The sequence below is a fragment of the Mobula hypostoma genome, chromosome 14 (assembly GCF_963921235.1).
Source record: "Mobula hypostoma chromosome 14, sMobHyp1.1, whole genome shotgun sequence".
Lineage (NCBI taxonomy): Eukaryota > Metazoa > Chordata > Chondrichthyes > Myliobatiformes > Myliobatidae > Mobula > Mobula hypostoma.
Window position 1 is genome coordinate 19139070 of NC_086110.1, and position 19364 is coordinate 19158433.

At 44.7% G+C, this 19364-nt stretch overlaps 1 protein-coding gene across 3 annotated transcripts in view; it reads right to left on the reverse strand.

Annotated features, from left to right (window-relative positions):
• Window positions 1-382: 382 nt before the first annotated feature.
• Window positions 383-19364, reverse strand: part of nlrc5 (NLR family, CARD domain containing 5) — a 258886-nt gene continuing 239904 nt past the window's right edge. For all 3 annotated transcript variants that reach the window (XM_063066746.1, XM_063066749.1, XM_063066748.1), the window contains exons 51-53: window positions 14947-15030; window positions 8774-8857; window positions 383-731 (exon numbers count right to left, since the gene is read on the reverse strand). In XM_063066746.1, coding sequence (XP_062922816.1) covers window positions 635-731; window positions 8774-8857; window positions 14947-15030 — 265 coding nt within the window. In that variant the 3' untranslated portion in view covers window positions 383-634. The remainder of the gene's footprint in view (window positions 732-8773; window positions 8858-14946; window positions 15031-19364) is intronic.

Consider the following 19364-nt stretch of genomic DNA (forward strand, 5'->3'; position numbering starts at 1 on the left):
CAGTCGATGTACGACACAGCGTTAAATTCAACCGAACTGAACCACACTGAACATTCCTAGACTGTTTCAAGGACTCTACAGTTTGATGTTTAATATTCTGTGTGTTACTTGCATGTTTTTTTTTGCTGTTTGTGTGATTTGTTCTTTTTTTCGCACGTTGGGTGCTTTCTCTGAACGGGTTCCATAGTGTTTCTTTGTTTCATGGCTGCCTGCGTGAGGACCAGTCTCAGGGCTCTTTACTGCATACATACTTCAATAAATCATTTGAAAAGACACCCAAAATCTATCCTTGGATAAAATATAGTGACCCAGTGATCTCTCAATAATTTCACTGCACAGGCACAATGTGACAATGTCACAACAAAGAGAGACAAATTGACGAAATAAACAACACTTTATTTACATAACTGCAAAATTGTGATGTGGTAACAACAGTACAAAAGGTCTTAAAATAAAATAATAAATATTAAAATTATGAAATCGAAGTGCTTGAAGTAGTGCAAAAATAGTCATATTAATACTGCATGAGCACTGTTGAGGGAGGGGGAGGAGAAACCATCTACTTGGTGGGGTAGGAGAGGGACGGAATCATCACTCGAACGATTGAACTTCAACCCTGGACGAAGTCCCAGTGTCATAGAGAACTGCTGTAAACTGAGAAGAAATTCAATCTTGAATCCTGTTCCTGAAGGTTCTGTGCTCTGTCCTTGGGTATGTTGTTCTTCCACAATCTGTATGGATAAGGCAGGAATATTAGGTTAATGACCTGCAGCTCTGTAAAGCAGTAAATTTCAACACAGTTGGCGCACTCCAGTTCAGCTTCCTGATAAACGGACTGAAGAAAACATGCAAGGATTGAACAGCTACCATCAGCTATACCCCCAGTAAGGCACTCAAGAAACCTTAAAACGAAGCTTATGGCAAATATGAGGGGAAATACTTTTAATGTGATTGGGGAAAGTATGGGGTGGCGGGGGTAATGTCAGAGCTAAGTATTCTTACACAGAGAGTGGCGAGTGCATGGAACACACTCCCGGGGGTGGTGGTAAAGTTTGATACAATACGGACATTTAAGAGACTCTTAGATAGGAACATGGATGAAAGAAAAATGGAGGATTATGTGGGAAAAGAAGGGTTAGATTAATCTTGGAGTATGTTAAAAGTTCGGCACAACACGGTGGGCTGAAGGGACCGTATTGTTTATTGTACTGTGTTGTTGTCTGTTCGCTATGGTTTCCCATGGGATTGTCTTATGCAGCCCAGTGAGTCTCTTGCAATGGTATTTTCCCCTTCGGGGGCCAAGGGACCTATAATGTTCTATGTTGAGCTTGACTTTGAAGTTAAATCAAATTGGGTTAAATTGGGTCAGGACGTACAATAGCACCGTGGTGAACCAGTGGAACTGCAGATCAGTTCTGAAATACTGATCTGCAGATGTGAGTTTTAAGGGCAACTTAAAATCCAAGTAATTAAATGGTCACAAACGGTGACCATGAAATGACCTAGAGTTTTGCTAAAACCCATTTGATCCAATATATCCTCCAAGAAAGGGGAAGGGCTGCCAGTCCCCACTCTGGTTGTGTGTGATTGTAGTTCCACAATACAGGTAATGTGGCTGATTTCTAACTGATTCCTGAAGCAGACCTGCAGAGTTCATCCTGCCGTAACAGAAAATAAAATAGACCACTTGGCCTCTCGCAACCTTTCCACTATTTGAGGGAATCATAGCTCGTTTTTAACTCCAGTCTGTTTGTACCACATCTCAGATCTACTGGAGACAGGAGTGTGTAGCTGCTGTAAGCTGGAGGAAACAAAACAAACAAATCAAACTGCTGCAAGAACTCAGCAGATCAGGCAGTATCTGAGGAGGCAGGGCCGAGTCTTGATCTGAAACGTTCACTACCCCTTTGCCTTCACAGATGCTAGTTTCAACTCACTGGGATCTTCCAGTGGTTTGTATTTTTCACCGTTAAAGTTTAGTTCCATTCTCAGTTGGTTTGCATTGTAAAAGACGACGAATGTCTCTCTGATACTGAAACGTGCACTCATCAGATTCATTAGAGGGAAGCTGTTTGCTCCAGCAGGAAGGCTGGTAACAGATTGGGAAAGGACCACAGCATGGGAACAGACCCTTCAGCCCATTGAGTTGGTGCTAACCATCGACCACCCCTTTACGCCAATCCTACACTAATCCCATTTTCTTTTATTCTCCCCACTTGCTGATTAACTTCTCCTGTACCCTAACATTAATCCACATACTAGGGTGGCCAATTAACCCACTAACCAGCAGGCACTGGGAACATGGAAGCAAATCAGAGTGCATGGATGTAACCCATCTGGTCACAGAGAAAACATGAAAACTCCACACGTGTAGCACCCAGAACTAGGATTGAACCTGGGTCTTTGGCGTCATGAGGCAGTGGCTCTACCAGCTCAACGACTGCACTGTCATCATGCTGTGAGTTGTACTGCTTTCCGATGCACTACCTGAAATGTTGGAGGAACCAGATTTAAAGATGGTTCACAAAGGAGAATTGATTAAATTCAGACATGAAAATGGCTCGGAATAGGACTGACTGGATAGCTCTCTTAAGAATATTTAATTCAAATAGCTTGGAACGGGACTGATTTAACAGCTCTCTCAAAAACTTAGTACAGACACAATAAGCTGAATGGCCTCTTTAAGCAGTTTAATTTCTTTCTGTCTTGCTGCTGAATGTGACTAGTTTTGTGTGATGTTTATTTCACTGTGTGGAAGCCACACGAGTTTTCCTGGTGACAGCTGATGCCTCTGGAAAATTACCTGCAATCATGCAAATGCTCACCAGTGCCCCAAGTTGACAGACTGAAGATGGTCTTGTTGCTAAAATAGGATTATGAGCAAACCAGAGTATCTCATGTCAGATGTTCGTGAAACACGCCACACTGGAAATCTCCAAACAAAAATTGCAGTCCTTTATTTTTAATTTTCGTCTGTAATGTCCATAAAACATAGCAGCAGAATTAGGTCTTTTGGCTCATAGAGTCTGCTCCACCATTTGATCAAAGGCTGATAGATTATCACACCCAACTCCACTCTCCCATCTTCTCCCTGTAACCTTTTACGAATCAAGAATCTATCAACCTCCACTTTAAATATACTCAATGACTTGGCTACCGCAGTCACCTGTGGCAATGAATTCCACAGATTCACCACCCCCTGGCTAAAGACATTCCTCCTCATCCCTGTTCTAAAGGGATATCCTAAATCCATTGGCTGCTACTAGATTAGGCCACTCCAAAGATTAAATGCATCACGGACTTGAAGGAATGAATTGTGTTGTCTTGCGTCAGCAGTATACTGCAAGGACTTAAAATTACAAAAGTACATAAACAGTGCAACAAAAAGAATAATAAATTTTGAATTGCACATAAGACATGGGAGCAAAATTAGGCCATTTGGCCCATTGTGTCTGCTCCACCATTTCGCCATGGCTCATCCTTGTTCCTGCCTTCTTCCTGTAACCCTTCATGCCCTGACTGATCAAGAAACTATCAACCCCTGCCTTAAGTACACCCAGTGACCTGGCCTCCACAGCTGCCGTGGCTCCACGAATTCCACAGATTCACCACCCTCTGACTAAAGAAATTCCTCATCTCCGTTCTAAATGGATGTCCCTCTATTCTGAGGCTGTGCCCTCTGGTTTTAGACTCTTCCATTATAGGAAACATCCTCTCCATACCCACTCTATCTAGGCTTTTTAACATTCAATAGGTTTCAATGAGATCCTCCGACATTTTTCTAAATTCTAGTGACTACAGGCCCAGAACCATCAAATGCTCCTCATATGATAACCCTTTCATTCCCAGAATCATTCTCGTGACCCTCTTCTGAACCCTCTCCAGTACCAGCACGAGCTTTCTTAGATAAGAGGCCCAAAACTGCTCACAATACTCCAAGTGAGGCCTCACCAGTGCCTTATAAAGCCTCAGCATTACATTCTTGATTTTATATTCTAGTCCTCTTGAAATGAATGCTCACATTGCATTTGCCTTCCACACCATTGCATGCAAGATAATCTTTAGGTAATCCTGCACAAGGACTCCCAAGTCCCTTTGCACCTTGGATTTTTGAATTTTCTCCCCATTTAGAAAATAGTCTACACTTTTATTCCTTCCACCAAGGTCATGACCAGACACTTCCCGACACTGTATTCCACCTGCCACTTCTTTGCTCGTTGTCCTAATCTATCCAAGTCCTTCTGTAGTCTCCTTGTTTCCTTAACATTACCTGCCCCTCCACCTATCTTCATATTGTCCACAAAGCTATCAATTCACTCATCCAAATTACTGACATATAAAGTAAAAAGAAGCAGTCCTAACACTGACCCCTGTAGAACACCACTAGTCACTGGCAACCAACCAGAAAATGCTCCCTTTATTCCCACTTTGCCTCCTGCCAATCAGCCAATGCCCTATCCAAGCTAGTATCTTTCCTGTAATACCATGGGCTCTTAACTTGTTAAGCAGTCTCATGTGTGGCACCTTGTCAAAGGTCTTCTGAAAATCAAGTGACAAAATCCCCTGACTCCTTTGTCTATCCTTCTTGGTATTTTTCAAAGAATTGCAATAGATTTGTCAGGCAAGATTTCCCCTTAAGGAACCCATGCTGACTTTAGCCTGTTTTATCATGTGCCTTCAAGTACCCCACAGATGACTCCACCATATTCCCAACCACTGAGGTCAGGCTAATTGGCCTAAAATTTCCTTTTTTCAGCCTTCCTCCCTCCTTGAAGAGTCGAGTGATGCTTGCAATTTTCCATTCCTCCGGAACTGTGCCAGCATCCAGTAATTCTTGAAAGATCATCACTAATGCCTCCATAATCTCTTCAGCTACCTCTTTCAGAACCCTGGGGTGTAGTCCATCTGGTCCAGGTGACTTTCCAAACCTCAGACCTTTTAGTTCCTGAAGCATCATCTCCCCGGTAATAGCAAATGCACTCTCTTCTGCCCCTGACACTTTGGAACTTCTGGCATACTGCTGGTGTCTCCCACAGTGGAGACTGATGCAAAACACTTAATTAATTTGCTTGCCATTTCCTTGTCCCCAATAGTACCTCTCCAGCATCATTTTCCAATGATCCAATATCTACACTCGCCTTTCTTTTACTCTTTCTATATCTGAAAAAACTTTTGGTATCCTCTTTTATATTATTGGCTAGCTTACCTTCATATTTCATCTTTTTTCTCCTTATGACTTTTGTTTAGTTGCCTTCTGCTGGTTTTCAAAACTTTTACCTTCCCACTAATTTTTGCTCTATTATATGTCCTCTCTTTTGTTGTTATGTTGACTTTGACTTCCCTTGTCAGCCACAGTTGTATCATCCTGTCTTTAGAATACTTCCTCTTTGGGATGTATCTATCCTGTGCCTTTTGAATTGCTTTCAGAAACTCCAGCCACTGCTGCTCTGCTGTCATCCCTGCTAGTGTCCCCCTTCAATCAACTTTGACCAGTTCCTCTCTCATGCCTCTGTAATTCCCTTTACTCCACTGTAATACTGATACATCTGACTTTAGCTTCTCCCTCTCAGATAGCAGGGTGAAGTCTATCATATTAGGATCACTGTCTCCTAAGCATTCCTTTACTGTGAGCTCTGTAAACAAATTTAGTTCATTACACAACACCCAGTCTAGAATAACCCTCCCCCTAGTGGGCTTAACCAGAAGCTGCTGCAGAAAGTCACTTTGTTGACAATCTACAAATTCCCTCTCTTGGGATCCAGCACCAACCTGATTTTCCCAATCTACCAGCATATTGAAATCCCCCATGATTTTTGTAAAATTGTCCTTTTGACATGCCTTTTGTAGATCCCGTTGTGATTTGTACCACACATCCTGGCTGCTGTACGGAGACCTGTATAAAACTTTCATCAGTCTTTTTATCCTCGCAGTTTCTCTGCATCTTCTGATCCTATGTCACCTCTTTCTAAGGATGTGAATTCATTTTTTAAATCAACAGAACTGCTCCAGCCCCTCTGCCTCCCTGCCAGTGCTTTCGATACAACATGTATCCCTGGATGTTAAGCTCCCTACTCTAATCTTCTTTCAGCCATAACTCAGAGTGCCCACATCATCACACCTGCCAATCTGTAATGAGTGCTATGAGATCATCTAACTTATTCCATATACTGTGTGCATTCAAATATAACAATTTCAGTCCTGTATTTGTCACTCTTTTCAATTTTATCCATATGTTACACTGCAACTCATCTCACTGACTCCAACTTTGCTCTATTATCTGCCTGTCCTGCCTGATGGCCTCACTACATACAGAATCTGCTTGTTTACCAACTGCTTCATCCTCAGCTCTATTATTCCGGTTCTGATCCCCCTGCCAAATCAGTTTATACCCTCCTCAAGAACTCTGGCAAATCTGCCCACAAGGATATTGGTTCCCCCCCACCCCCACCCCCAACCCCAGGTTCAGGTGTAACCTGTCTCTTGTACAGGTCATACCTTCTCCAGAAGAGATGCCAATGATCCAGAAATCTGAAGCCCTGCCCCCTGCATCAGTTACTCAGCGACATGGTTGGACACCACTGTATTCTGGAATGGGGATGCTGAGGGATCTAGAACAAAAGACCCCAGTTTGCAATTTACATTTCGTTGACATTGGACGACTTGTGCAAACAAAGGGAGTACACAATCTCATTTATAGGCATTTGCCTTCTCAAGATCACCTGTTTGTATGGATGTTGATGGCCCCATGGTGTTATCTCTTCAGTGCCCTCCACAATACTTAACCCTGAGCCAAAAAAAACACCCCTCCAAGTATTGATCTGGTCAGACTGTCATGGGGTCAAGCTGGCCCTCGTCTGTTGCATCGCTGACCATATTGCATTAGGTGCAGCTCTCAAACTGCCAAAGCTGTGAAACTTGCAATAGAGATACAAGTCTCTCTTGAATGAGTCTGAGTTGTTCTGACTGGGATAGTTCAAGATTCAATCCACTGCCTGGGCTGAACTGGTGGATCTTATCAGGAGAATCTTAGTGATTTTTAGACAAGTTATATAGAACATAGAACACTACAGCACAGTACACACCCTTTGGCCCACAATGTTGTGCTTACACTTTTAACCTGTTCTAAGATCAATCTAACCCTTCCCTTCTCCCTCCAGTTTTCTATCATCCATGTGCCTATCTACAAAGTTCTTAAATGTCCCTAATGGACATGCCTTTACCACCACCTGTGACCATTCACCTACCTTTCCCTATGGAAAGATCCTTCCTCTGACATCCCCCCTATACTTCCCTCTAAGCATCTTAAAATTATGCTTATACCCCTTCACCTCAGCTATTTCTATCTTGGCTATCAACTCTTATCATATTGTTCAGCTCTCTCATCCTCCTTCGCTCCAGAGAGAAAAGCCCGAGCTCATTCAACCTATCCTCAGAAGACATGCCCTCTAATTCAGGCAGCATATCGATCAAAGGTACAGTAGGCACAGTGTATAAACCACAAACACGGGAAGATCTGCGGATGCTGGAAATCCACGCAGCACACACAAAATGCTGGGGAAACTCAGCAGGCCAGGTAGTATTTATAGACAAGAGTAAACAGTCGACGTTTCGGGCCGAGACCCTTCATCAGGACTGTGTATATAGGGTCAATTTACGGACAGAAGGGCTTCTGCCCTTTTTACGTTTGCTACTTGCATCACCCAAAATCATTAGCTTCATAGGACTGCCACTTACACTCGGCCCACACCTTTGTTTCCTCAAGCACCAGTCTCAATCTGACCGAATGAAGCAATAGACTCGTCTATTCCGGTGACCAATGATGAAGGGTGAGGGGCAATTTCACGCTACGTGATGTCTCGGGATTGGGACCCAGTGACCTTGGATGTACTGCGATTGTACTCAATGATGGAGCAGGTATCAGGGATCAGATGGCCTGCTCCTGATTCTGTTTCTTCTGCCCCCAACGTGCATGTGTGGGGCAAAGGTAAAGGCAGGTCCAGGTTCACGCAGGTGCCTTCGAACAGGCTGACATGGTTTCACACAGCCACAAGTGCATACACATTGAGTGTGCTCAGAATGCACACACACAGGCAGGGTAAGAGGAAATGCCAGTACCCACGGTTGAAGCCGTTTTCTCAGAGAACAATAACAAATAGGTGGCACGGTAGCGTAGTGGTTAGCAGAACGCTTTACAGTACCGGTGACACGGGTTCAATTCCCGCTACTGCCTGTTAAGAGTTTTCACGTTTTCCCTGTGATTGAGTGGGTTTCCCCCCACAGTCCAAAGTTGGTAGGTTAACTGGTCATTGTAAATTGTCCCGTGATTAGGCTTAGGTTACATCGGGGGATTTCTGGATGGTGCGGTTTGAAGGTATGGAAGGGCCTAAATCATGCTGTATCTCAATAAATAATAAATATGATTCAATAAAAACTCATCTACCACCCTACTGAACAGAAACAGCAGAAATGGAAAATATGACAGAAATAGCTTTAACTCATGGAAACTGAAATTCCATTTATAGATGGAATACTTTAATTCAACTGAGATGGGAACATAACTTGCACTACAAGATCACAACATCATATTTAATCACACAAACACGAGGAATTCTGCAGATGCTGGAAATTCAAGCAACACACATCAAAGTTGCTGGTGAACGAGCAACTTTGATGTATGTTGTCTGATCATATTTAATCAATGGAACCCTCATGTCTACATCAGCCCCTGGTGCAGAAGTAAATTTATAACCTAAATTTCTGTTCTGATACTTACCGAATGACTTCTATGGAAGAGCACTGCCTAAGGCTGGCTGCCAATTTCTCTGCTCCTGCAGATGTGATTTTGTTTCCTTCCAGGCTGCAGAAAAAAAGAGCAGAATGTTACAGACAATACTGTTCACATCCGTCCAGCGGCTGAGGCCATATACATGCCGAACATAAGAAAAGGCTTTGAAGGTAGCAGAGGAGGATCCATAATTTGACAAAGTTCATAGGGAATGCATTTGGATAACAAACATTCGAAACACTATTCATACTGATTAACAGGATGGGCTGTTCTATTTGAACAAGCTGATAACCAACTGGAAATTTGCTCAAAGGATTAAGGCATGAATATATTCACCATCAACACCTCAATCAAAAGGTTATGGAATTAATCATGGGTTGCGTCTTCTAGTTCACTACACCAATAATTTCTCAGGATATACTAAAAGCTTAAACCCACATATAATTCATTCTATTTACATTTGGTAGTTCATATGTTTTAAGGTGATTGGAGGAAGTAGAGGGGGATTGTTGTTGAAATGTTTTTGATACAGAGAATGGTGAGTGCGTGGCGTGCACTGTCAGGGTGGTGGTAAAGGCAGATATATTAGGGACCCAATTATTGTAACAGTGTACCGCCCAAGGGGGCCTCATAAGTGCCGACGGTCCGACTGGTTTTAAGGAATGTAACAGAGCAGTAATAAAATCACTGACTATACATGTAAGAATGAAAAGGCATTGCTCAGTTTAATTTTGTAAATCATTTTTACAATGAATAAATTTTACTTTAATAAAAAAAAATAAGAGACTCTTGGATAGGAAGATGGATGGCTGAAGAATGCAGGGCTACGAAGGCGGGAAGGGTTGGACTGATCATGGAGTAGGTTAAAAGGTTGGCAGAATATTGTGGGCCAAGGGGCCTGTACAAAGCCGTACCATTCTGTGTTTCATGTAATGCTTGCAGGAGAACCTGATATAGTCTGATTCCTTGTCAGACTCGTTCAGGTTCAGGGATGCATTAAGTTTTGATCCAAAGGTTCAACTGGATCAGGAAATAAAGGAACTGGGTTCTCTGTGGTTCTTTTGGCTGTGGTCACTGTTTCACTCCCTGTGGGTAATACCCCTATACCGAATTATTCCTCTTCTCCTCATTCATTGGCCTTCTTTCCTAATGCAGCAATCCCTTCGATCTATTGGGCACCCGGCTTCTTCGTGGATCCACAGAGAAGGTAACGGAATCCAAAGTCCATTGCAATGCTGCCTTGATCACTATTTGAACAAAGAGGAAGAAGCTTGCTGGAAAGCTGTAAGGATTGGTCCTAGTCACATCCAACAGAGCGCTCTGGAAGAACAGCCTCAAGCATGTAGTAATCAAGGCCCGATGGCTGGTCCCCAAATCTGTGAATCTCTGTGAGTCCACCGGGAAGCCAAAGCCTGGTATCTGCGAGTCCTCACGTTCTCTGGCAACTGGAGGCCGAAGACGGCCGGTCCTGGGGTGGAGGATAGTTTGTGTGCGTGGGTGGGTGGGTGGGGACTTGTTTTTCTGTTGCTGTTTGGTTGTTTCTTGTGTTCTCCAAGTATTGTGGACACGCAGTGTTGGCATCGGAAAGTGTGGCAGCACTTGCAGACGGCCCCAGCTCGTCCCCGGGTGTGCTGGCAGTTAACGCAAACAACGCCTTTCACTGTACAGTGATAAATAAATAAATCTGAATCTGATTCAGAACCTGGCAGGAGACGTGCATCAACAGACTAGATCAACTCCTCTTTCAGGTTCTGAGCATGTCGCTCCAACAGGTGTATTTAATATTTAGGTAATATTTGAGTACTCTTGTAAATATCTTGGTTGATTAAGTATTCTTGCTCGTCTAAACAATTCATTATGGCTTATATGCAAAAGAACGCGAATTGTATACATCATCACGTTACCACATGATATGTGCATGCCTCGCATAAAGTAAACACGAAGTTAGACTCACATCTCAGTCTTCCTCTGGATTAATTTAATACTTTGAAGTTACAAAAATGTAGCAATCACCTTTACTTTGCTCTTAAGTCTGCATGGTTAATGTAGCTGCTATCTCCAGAATGCAGACGTAACGTCCTATTAGACCCAGCTCACCTGGAAAAAATCCCATCAAGTGCACATATCCATCCTGTGACAGAACTCAGACTGAAAGGTTTCTCAGAACATCTCGAGCAGAACACAAATAGCGAGAGGTAAAGATCTCGGCTACACTTCCCACGCCTGCAACATCAAATCTCCATTCATCACGCAATCAGTTTGAAGTGCATATGGCATTTTTAATTATTTTCAGGTTCTTAGCTTCCCGAGAAGCTGGAAATAGATTTAGATGATAGGAATCTCTGCAGGGCAGAGTGTGACTGAATAGTTTTCATTGCACTGGGAATCAGAGTTGGAAAACAGGTGGGGTGGTCTGTCTGCATGCATTGGGACTGACTGACAGTAGTTGTCCCCAATCTGGGGACTCCTTGTGGTGGGACATAAGCACCAATGTTTACAGACAGTCCATGAGGGGTTGATAATATTGAGGCAATACATACATGAGGCAAATTTATATGAAGCACTGCCACACGAAAGCAGTATCTGTCGTCAAAGATTCTCACCACCCAGACCATGCTCTTTTCTCACTGCTGCCATCAGGAAGGTGGTACAGGAGCCTCAGGACTCACAACACCAGGTTCAGGTACAGTTACTACCCCTCGACCGTCAGGCTCTTGAACAAAAGGGAACAACTACACTCATTCTACTTCTGGTGTCGCACAACCTATCGTGCCACTTTAACTTGTTATTTCATGCTTTTTCCATGTCATTTTATTTCATACTCATTACCTATTGCTATTTGTTTCTACTTGCATTTGCACAGCTTGTTGTTAATTGATCCTGTTTACAGATACGGTTCTCTAGATTTGCTAAGTATGCCGCAGGAAGGAGAATCTCAGGGTTGTATGTGGTGACGTGTTCGTACCCTGGTAATAATTTTTACTTTGAACTTTGCAATCCAATTAAGATGCTGTCAAAAATAAACAAGTAAATTCCGTACGCTCGCTCGCTTGCCCGAAGGGCTGCTAGAGTCCTTGGGATTGCCCCGGTTATTTAAGAGGAATGGCCCATGAGCTGGCAGAGGGGGGATAGTTTACTGTGTATTGTAGAACAACACATGATTACAGGTGCACTTTAGCACTTGAATGGGTGCAGCTTGGAAGGGAATCAGCAGGCCGTGTTATTCCCATGCACGTTTTGCTTATTGGTGGTGGTGGGGGAAGTATGCTCAAAGGTTTGGCAAGTCGCCTGGCTGTGTGAGTAACTACCAGCCACCTTGAAGCCACCACATATTGCAGACAAGTGCCAGCGGTGGAGGGGGTGAACACCTAGGGCAGTGGAAGAAGTGCCCATTAATCCAGCTGCTTAATTTTGTCCAGGCACGCCTGGCGGGCATGCGTCCAGGAGAAAGAAGCAGGCAGGAGAAGTCCTTGCTGACACCACCCCCCTGTAAATTCCCTTTCCTGAAAGCTCCCTTCTGGAAAATGATACAGGACTATTAAAACAAAAAAAAAAATCAAGTCATTTTAAAAGTTTCCTCCCCCAGGCAGTTAATCTGTTGTAGTTAGACACACCCAGCCCCTCTATCTATTACCCCCATCACTGCACCACACTGTAAGTGCTTTAAACTACTGTTATAATGATGTTTACATTGTAAATACATGTTGGCATTTATGCACATTTTATTCCATATCAGTACTTTAACTTCTAACTTTATTTTTATATAATTCCTTGTCATTGTTAAATGTTGTTTTTGTTGCATGTCACACTAACACACCGAAGCAAATTCTTTATACATGCAAATGCATATGGTGAATAAAGTTGATCCTTCACCCTTGGTGGTGTTAAGCTCCTTTGAGCCATGCTCAAGTGCACTCACCAGGGAAGATGGTGAGTATTTTTCCACCCACATAATCTCTGCCATGTCAGTGATGGAAAGGCCTGAGGACGACTCATCTGTCACAGAATATCTGCCTCTGAGATCTGTTCTTCTATTTAAGTGGCTGGTCATTCGATGATGGATGGCTCAGCAGTGGTGGAGCCACACTGAGCGTCAAGGGTAGGTAGTTAAATTCTTTCTTGTTGGAGCTGGTCATTGTCCGGCACTTGTGGCAATGAAGGCCAGTAATCTGCCCTTGCCTAGATTCTGTTTGGATCTTGTGGCATGATCTTCACGATGCTGGATACAAGAGAACCTAGCTCAGTGGGCCTACCCATTCTGCACAATACTCAGTCTCCAAAATGTCCCCAACAGCTTGTAGCACCAAGTTGGGAATGGAACTTAAGGTGAAAGGCAAAATATATAAGGGGAATCTGAGAGGGAATTTCTTCACTCAGAGGGTGGCATGAGTGAGGAATGAGCTGACAGCGGAAGTGATAGGTGTGGGCACAATTGTAACATTTAAAAGAAGATTTTATAGGTACATGGATGAGAGGCGTATGGAAGGCTATGGTCCGGGTACAGGTAGTTGGGTCTAGATAGAAGATGAGATCCCACGGACCAGAGGGACCAAATGGTGTGGTTCTGTGTTGTAGCACTCTAGGAGTGTGACTTAGCAGGCTTTAAAAGTTATCATTGAGTTCTGTAGCTATTCAATGTCTTTAACATTGAGGGGCACTTAAAAATCTTGAAGTTTAAATAAATAATTTAAAAAATAAAATATTTTAAAACTCTAAATGTTAATGTCGTGAAATAGTTTAAATAAAACAAATTTGCCTCTTAAAACTTTAGCCTATAATCCCTGTTGAAACTAAAAGATACTGGCCCGGACAGGCAATTCCCCAAAATAATGCAGTAAAATTGGGCTCTGCTCTTAAGTTCCAAATCCAATAGTTGTGCATGGAAGTTTGGGACAAACTTAAGATTGCCAGTTCCCATCAGAACTCTCATCAGTAGCCAGAAAGATCTGGCTCAAATTGGAAAGTTCTCAGCTCACTGCCTACACACTGCCACCTACAGGAATATGTGGGCATTGTAGCTGAACGGTTACTCTGACTTCAGATATCCCGGGGCTCCGATAAAACTGTATCAATAGTTGTAAACCCATGGTTGACAGAGCACACAAGGTATATGTGTTCATCTCTACATACATTTCAATCTGCAGACACCATATTTTAAAAAGGAATCTGGATTTATATAGCATCAACCATGAAAAACAGTATCAGTAGAGGTGGGGCTGAGGAACAATGAGGTCTCAGAGGACAAATATGCCAGTAAGTTAATGTGGCAACATGGGTGAGCATGGCCCTAGGGGAAGCAAAACAAGCAACAGGGTTTATTTCTAGATGGATCAAATTGAAAAGTATGGAAATTACAGAAAGCCCCAACCTTGGTTAGACTACATTTGGAATGTCTGTGTATAGTTTTGGTCATCATATTGTAAAAAGAATACATGAAGGCATTGAAATGAATACAGAGAAGATTCTCAGGTGTAGTATCAGAAAGCATGGGTGTGGGTTATCAGGAAACGATAAGAAAACAAGTTCTCTTTTCATTTAAGGAAGGCTGAGGGTTTGCTTAACAGAGGTTGATGGGGTGGATGAAGAGCACCTTTGGAGAAGGGTGCAACTACAGAGCCATGAAATCCAATAGCAAATTCAGAAGGAACAGGCACTAGCCAGTGAATGGTGAGTAATGTGGAACTCACTCCCACAGGGAAATGTTTCAAGCCAATGGATGATTGGCCAAGCACATTAGGCTGAAGGTGACAGTGAAGGATTTGGATGAGTTATGTCAAAAGGTGGCTCAAGTAGAGCTTTAATTCCAGAATGGACTGGTTGTGCCAAATGGCTGGTTTCTGCACGAGATATCTTACGTAATCCAATACAATCATGAAAGGAAAACAATCATATTTTTAGATTTAGTATAATGCAATGAGACTTACGATCCTCAGTAGCTTCATATACATTTATCAGGCAAACTGGCTGGGCTCTGTATCTGCCAGGAGAGATTTATTTACATTGCAAATAAATTAGTGCTAGCAAATTAATGCATGAAGATGGTTTCTGCCCTGCATGTTATTGTTCATTACCAGGTGACCATTGCTGTGCAATGTTAAGACCCCTCCAGAGCCAATCTAGAGGCCCACTGACATTTTCTGCCTCACTCAAGTTGTACTCACTCAAGTTTCCTTAAGCTCTGCATTCTGGGTAGAACTTCAGCCAAACATGCTGTCCCCTCGTCGCTGACGTTATTCCAGGACAAGCTGCAAGGAGGAGCAGGGAAACAAAAAGGCCCATTTAGAATTTTCATCAGCACCTTACCTCAGGGTATGCCAAAGGGCTGCAGGGCAGTGGGCCTTCTCCCGGCAATGGATTTGGAACTCCGAACTCTGTCCCAGGACTCTGGTCATGTCCATGTGGGGCTAGCAATCCCATCCCGTCAATACCCCAAGCTGCAGAAATGCCAACCGAAGCTCCAAAGACCTCATCCCTAGGAGAGGAAGGGTCTTCATCTCAAAGCCATACAAGATGGGCTACACCTGGGGACAACTTGAAAGACTGGCCCAGGGCAGAGGACTCCTCGGGAGATGGGCTGAAAAATGGAAGTAGTGTAAAGGTCTGATTGTCCGTGCAAACCTGATGGGCTGAAGAACCTGCTTTGATACTGTATGATTCTATGATATCTAGGTGCCTTACATAAATAATACTTGAACAAAAATATGGGGTGCTGTATCATGTCTGTATCATGTGCTGTATCTTTGTCAAAAAGATAAAACCAAACATCTGTCTGTGAGCAGTTCAGGGCCCCTTGTCTAAGAAAGGATGTGCTGGTATTGGAGAGGGTCCAGAGGAGATTCATGAGAATGATCCGGGGAATGAAAGGGTTAATGTAAGATGAGCACTTGATGGCTCTGGGCCCGTACTCACTGGAATTTAGAAGAATTGGTGGCGGCGGGGTGGAATCTCACTGAAGTTTGAAAGGCCTAGATAGAGTGGACATAGAGAGAATGTGTCGTATGGTGGGGGAGTCTAGGACTCCATACTTCAAAGACCACAACCTCAGAATAGAAGGATGTCCCTTTAGAACAGAGATAAGGAGGAATTTCTTTCGCCGGGGGTAGTGAATCTGTGGAATTTATTGCCAGAGATAGCTGTGGGGTCCAAATCATTGGGTACATTTAGATTCTTGATTAGTAAGGGCATCAAAGATGACAGGGAGCAGGCTGGAGAATGGGGTTGAAAAATGGGGAGGCTTGACCCAAAAGCAACAGAGACGACTTAGCAGTACACGATATTTTACTAGTCAACTGCAAAATAACAAACCACCGGGGGTCACAAAGTAAGAGGGAACAGATACTTAACACAACAAGACAACGAGGTGACTGAAGGCTGGGAACAATTGGTTGAGGCTGGCTGGTTCGAGTGAGCGAACAAATATTGTTGCTGTGAGCTGGGTTTCAATAGGCTGCCGGTGACAATTTGGAAATTAGTAGCAGGTGGCTCGTGTTAGCTGGGTGGAGACTGGGAGGTGCCTGTCTGCGCAGGCCTGGTAGAACCACTCCCCCCTCCTACGGCAGGCTTCTGACGGCCCAGGGTGATCCGGATGGATGTAGTGGAATTTTTCCAATGAGCAATGGATCCAGGATGGAACTGGATGGCACCCAGGGCCATACCCTTCCCAGTCAACTAGCTACTGCACACCCTATCCACGGCACCATAACTCCATCATCTGGCGAACTGTGTACACGGGACCACCCTCCACCATCCCTGGTTCGAGAGGTGCAGGCTCAGGCAGGCTGAGTGGTCCATAGACAACGAGCTTAAGGCAGGGCACGTGGAAGGTAGGTGTGAGGGACGGTGGCAGCTGGAGATGGTAAGTTGTCATGTTGTTGCAATGGAACCAATGAACCAGGGCGAGAGCTTACGGGAGTTGGTGCACAGAGACAGATGTCAGATGGACAGCTGGACACAGTACCCAGGCTGAAGTCATCTAGCTGGGCACCCAGGCGGTTAGCTTGGAGGCAGTAGGCACAGTTTGCAGCTACTTTGGCACTCTGTGCCTTCTTCTAAGCATCTTGGCATCAGCGAACCAGTCCTGGCGGATGGGACCTCCACCTTTGGCTCTTCCACAGAGAACAACGAGAGTTGGAAGCCATGAAGCACTTTAAAGGGCCGAGAAAGTGTGTAGATTGTGGGGCAGTTCGGACTTCTTCTATGTTGAAGGACTAGAGACGGCAAAGCATGGCAGAAACGTCTCCACTTACTGATCGGCTATCATTTGCAGACCAATGGACAGTCAGGAAGAGCCAGAGGGGAAACTCACTGAGGCGTGGAGAAAGGAGGAGTAGGCTCACCAGGAGCGGGACAGAAATCATGGGTCCTGGTCCGACACAACGTCCCGGGAGAAGCCATGGTGGCGAACTATATGCTGGAGAATCAGGTCTGCTGTCCCAGCGGCTGACAGAGTTCGGGGAGAGCACCGAAGGGGGCTGCCTTGGAAAACCAATTGGCTGCTGTTCTGATCACTGTGGCCCCATTGGAAGGTGGCAAACCCGCGATGAAATGAATGGCGAAGTGGGGTCCGTGGTCGTCAAGGAGCTGGCAGTGGCCGCAGGAGCCCAGAGGGCCACAGGTTGGAGGAGTGAGACTGGGCACATTGAGGGCAGGCAGAAATTAACTTACGTGCATCTGTGGTCATGGTGGGCCTCGAGAACCAGTGTCACAGAAAATCTAGGGTCCGCTGTGCTGAGGGTCAGTCTCCACTTCAGCCGGGTCGTACTGTTGTGACAGGGTGTCTGCCTTTGTGTTCTAGGATTTGGGTCGGGGTAGGAGATGAAGTTGAATTGCTTGAAGAAGAGGGCGCAGCAAATCTGATGCGGCTGGCATTGGCGGGAATATTGAATGGATATGAGGTTCCGTTGGTCAGTCAGCCAATGTCTCCATTCTGCCAAGGCCCACTTAAAGGCAAGTAGCTCCCTGTCTCCTACGCCGTAACAGCGTTATGTAGAGTTAAATTTGCGCAAGAAGAAGGCACACGGGTGGGTCTTCTCCTCTGGTCCTTGCTGAGAGAGGATGGCCCCAGCGCCCATGTCAGGTGTGTCCACCTGTACCATCAGAAGGTCTGGAGAGATTCAGATGGCGGAGAATGGGAGCAGCGGTAAAGTTTCTTGAGCTTCTCAAAAACGTGGTTCGCTTTGTTTTCGATGAAAGTGAACCCTTCATCAGCTGGGGACTGGGGCAGTCAAATGAAGCTGTGCTGTGCTGTGCTGTGCTGAGGGAATTAAATGCAGCATCTCCAAGTTTGCAGATGACACGAAGCTGGGCGGCAGTGTTAGCTGTGAGGAGGATGTTAAGAGGATGCAGGATAGGTTAGGTGAGTGGGCAAGTTCATGGCAGATGCAATTTAATGTGGATAAATGTGAGGTTATCCACTTTGGTGGCAAAAACAGGAAAACAGATTATTATCTGAATGGTGGCCGATTTGGAAAGGGGGAGGTGCAATGAGACCTGGGTGTCATTATACACCAGTTGTTGAAAGTGGGCATGCAGGTACAGCAGGCGGTGAAAAAGGTGAATGGTATGCTGGCATTCATAGCAAGAGGATTCAAGTACAGGAGCAGGGAGGTACTACTGCAGTTGTACAAGGCCTTGGTGAGACCACACCTGGAGTATTGTGTGCAGTTTTGGTCCCCTAATCTGAGGAAAGACATTCTTGCCATAGAGGGAGTACAAAGAAGGTTCACCAGATTGATTCCTGGGATGACAGGACTTTCACATGATGAAAGACTAGATCGACTAGGCTGATACTCGTTGGAACTTAGAAGATTGAGGGGGGATCTTATTGAAACGTATAAAATCCTAAAGGGATTGGACAGGCTAGATGCAGGTAGATTGTTCCCGATGTTGGGGAAGTCCAGAACGAGGGGTCACAGTTTGAGGATAAAGGGGAAGCTTTTTAGGACCGAGATGAGAAAAAACTTCTTCACACAGAGGGTGGTGAATCTGTGGAATTCTCTGCCACAGGAAACAGTTGAGGCCAGTTCATTGGCTATATTTAAGAGGGAGTTAGATATGGCCCTCATGGCTAAAGGGATCAGGGGGTATGGAGGGAAGGCTGGTACAGGGTTCTGAGTTGGATGATCAGCCATGATCATACTGAATGGCGGTGCAGGCTCGAAGGGCTGAATGGCCTACTCCTGCACCTATTTTCTATGTTTCTATGTACGCGTCTGGGATGTAATCCTGCATGGCTTTAGTCTCAGGAGGGGAGAGAGAGATCAGATGACCTCCACAAAGGGTGGTGCCTGGGAGGAGGTTGAACGCACATTCGTGTGGTCTGCCAGGTGACAGTGTGCTGGCTTCCCTTTCAGTGAAGGTAACGATTAAGTGGTGGTATTGCTGCCGGAGTTTGATGAGGTCAAAAGTTCCCTCCATCTCCTTGGATATATCGGGTTGAGTCAGCCGAGGTTGCAGGCAGCTGGGTCCCCACTCAGCCGTGAACCGGATGGCCAGGCAAAGCGAGAGTCTGGAGTGGACAGCCCAAGATGAGAGGAGTTTTGGGCGAGCCGATGAAGAGGAATAGGATGGACGCACGGTG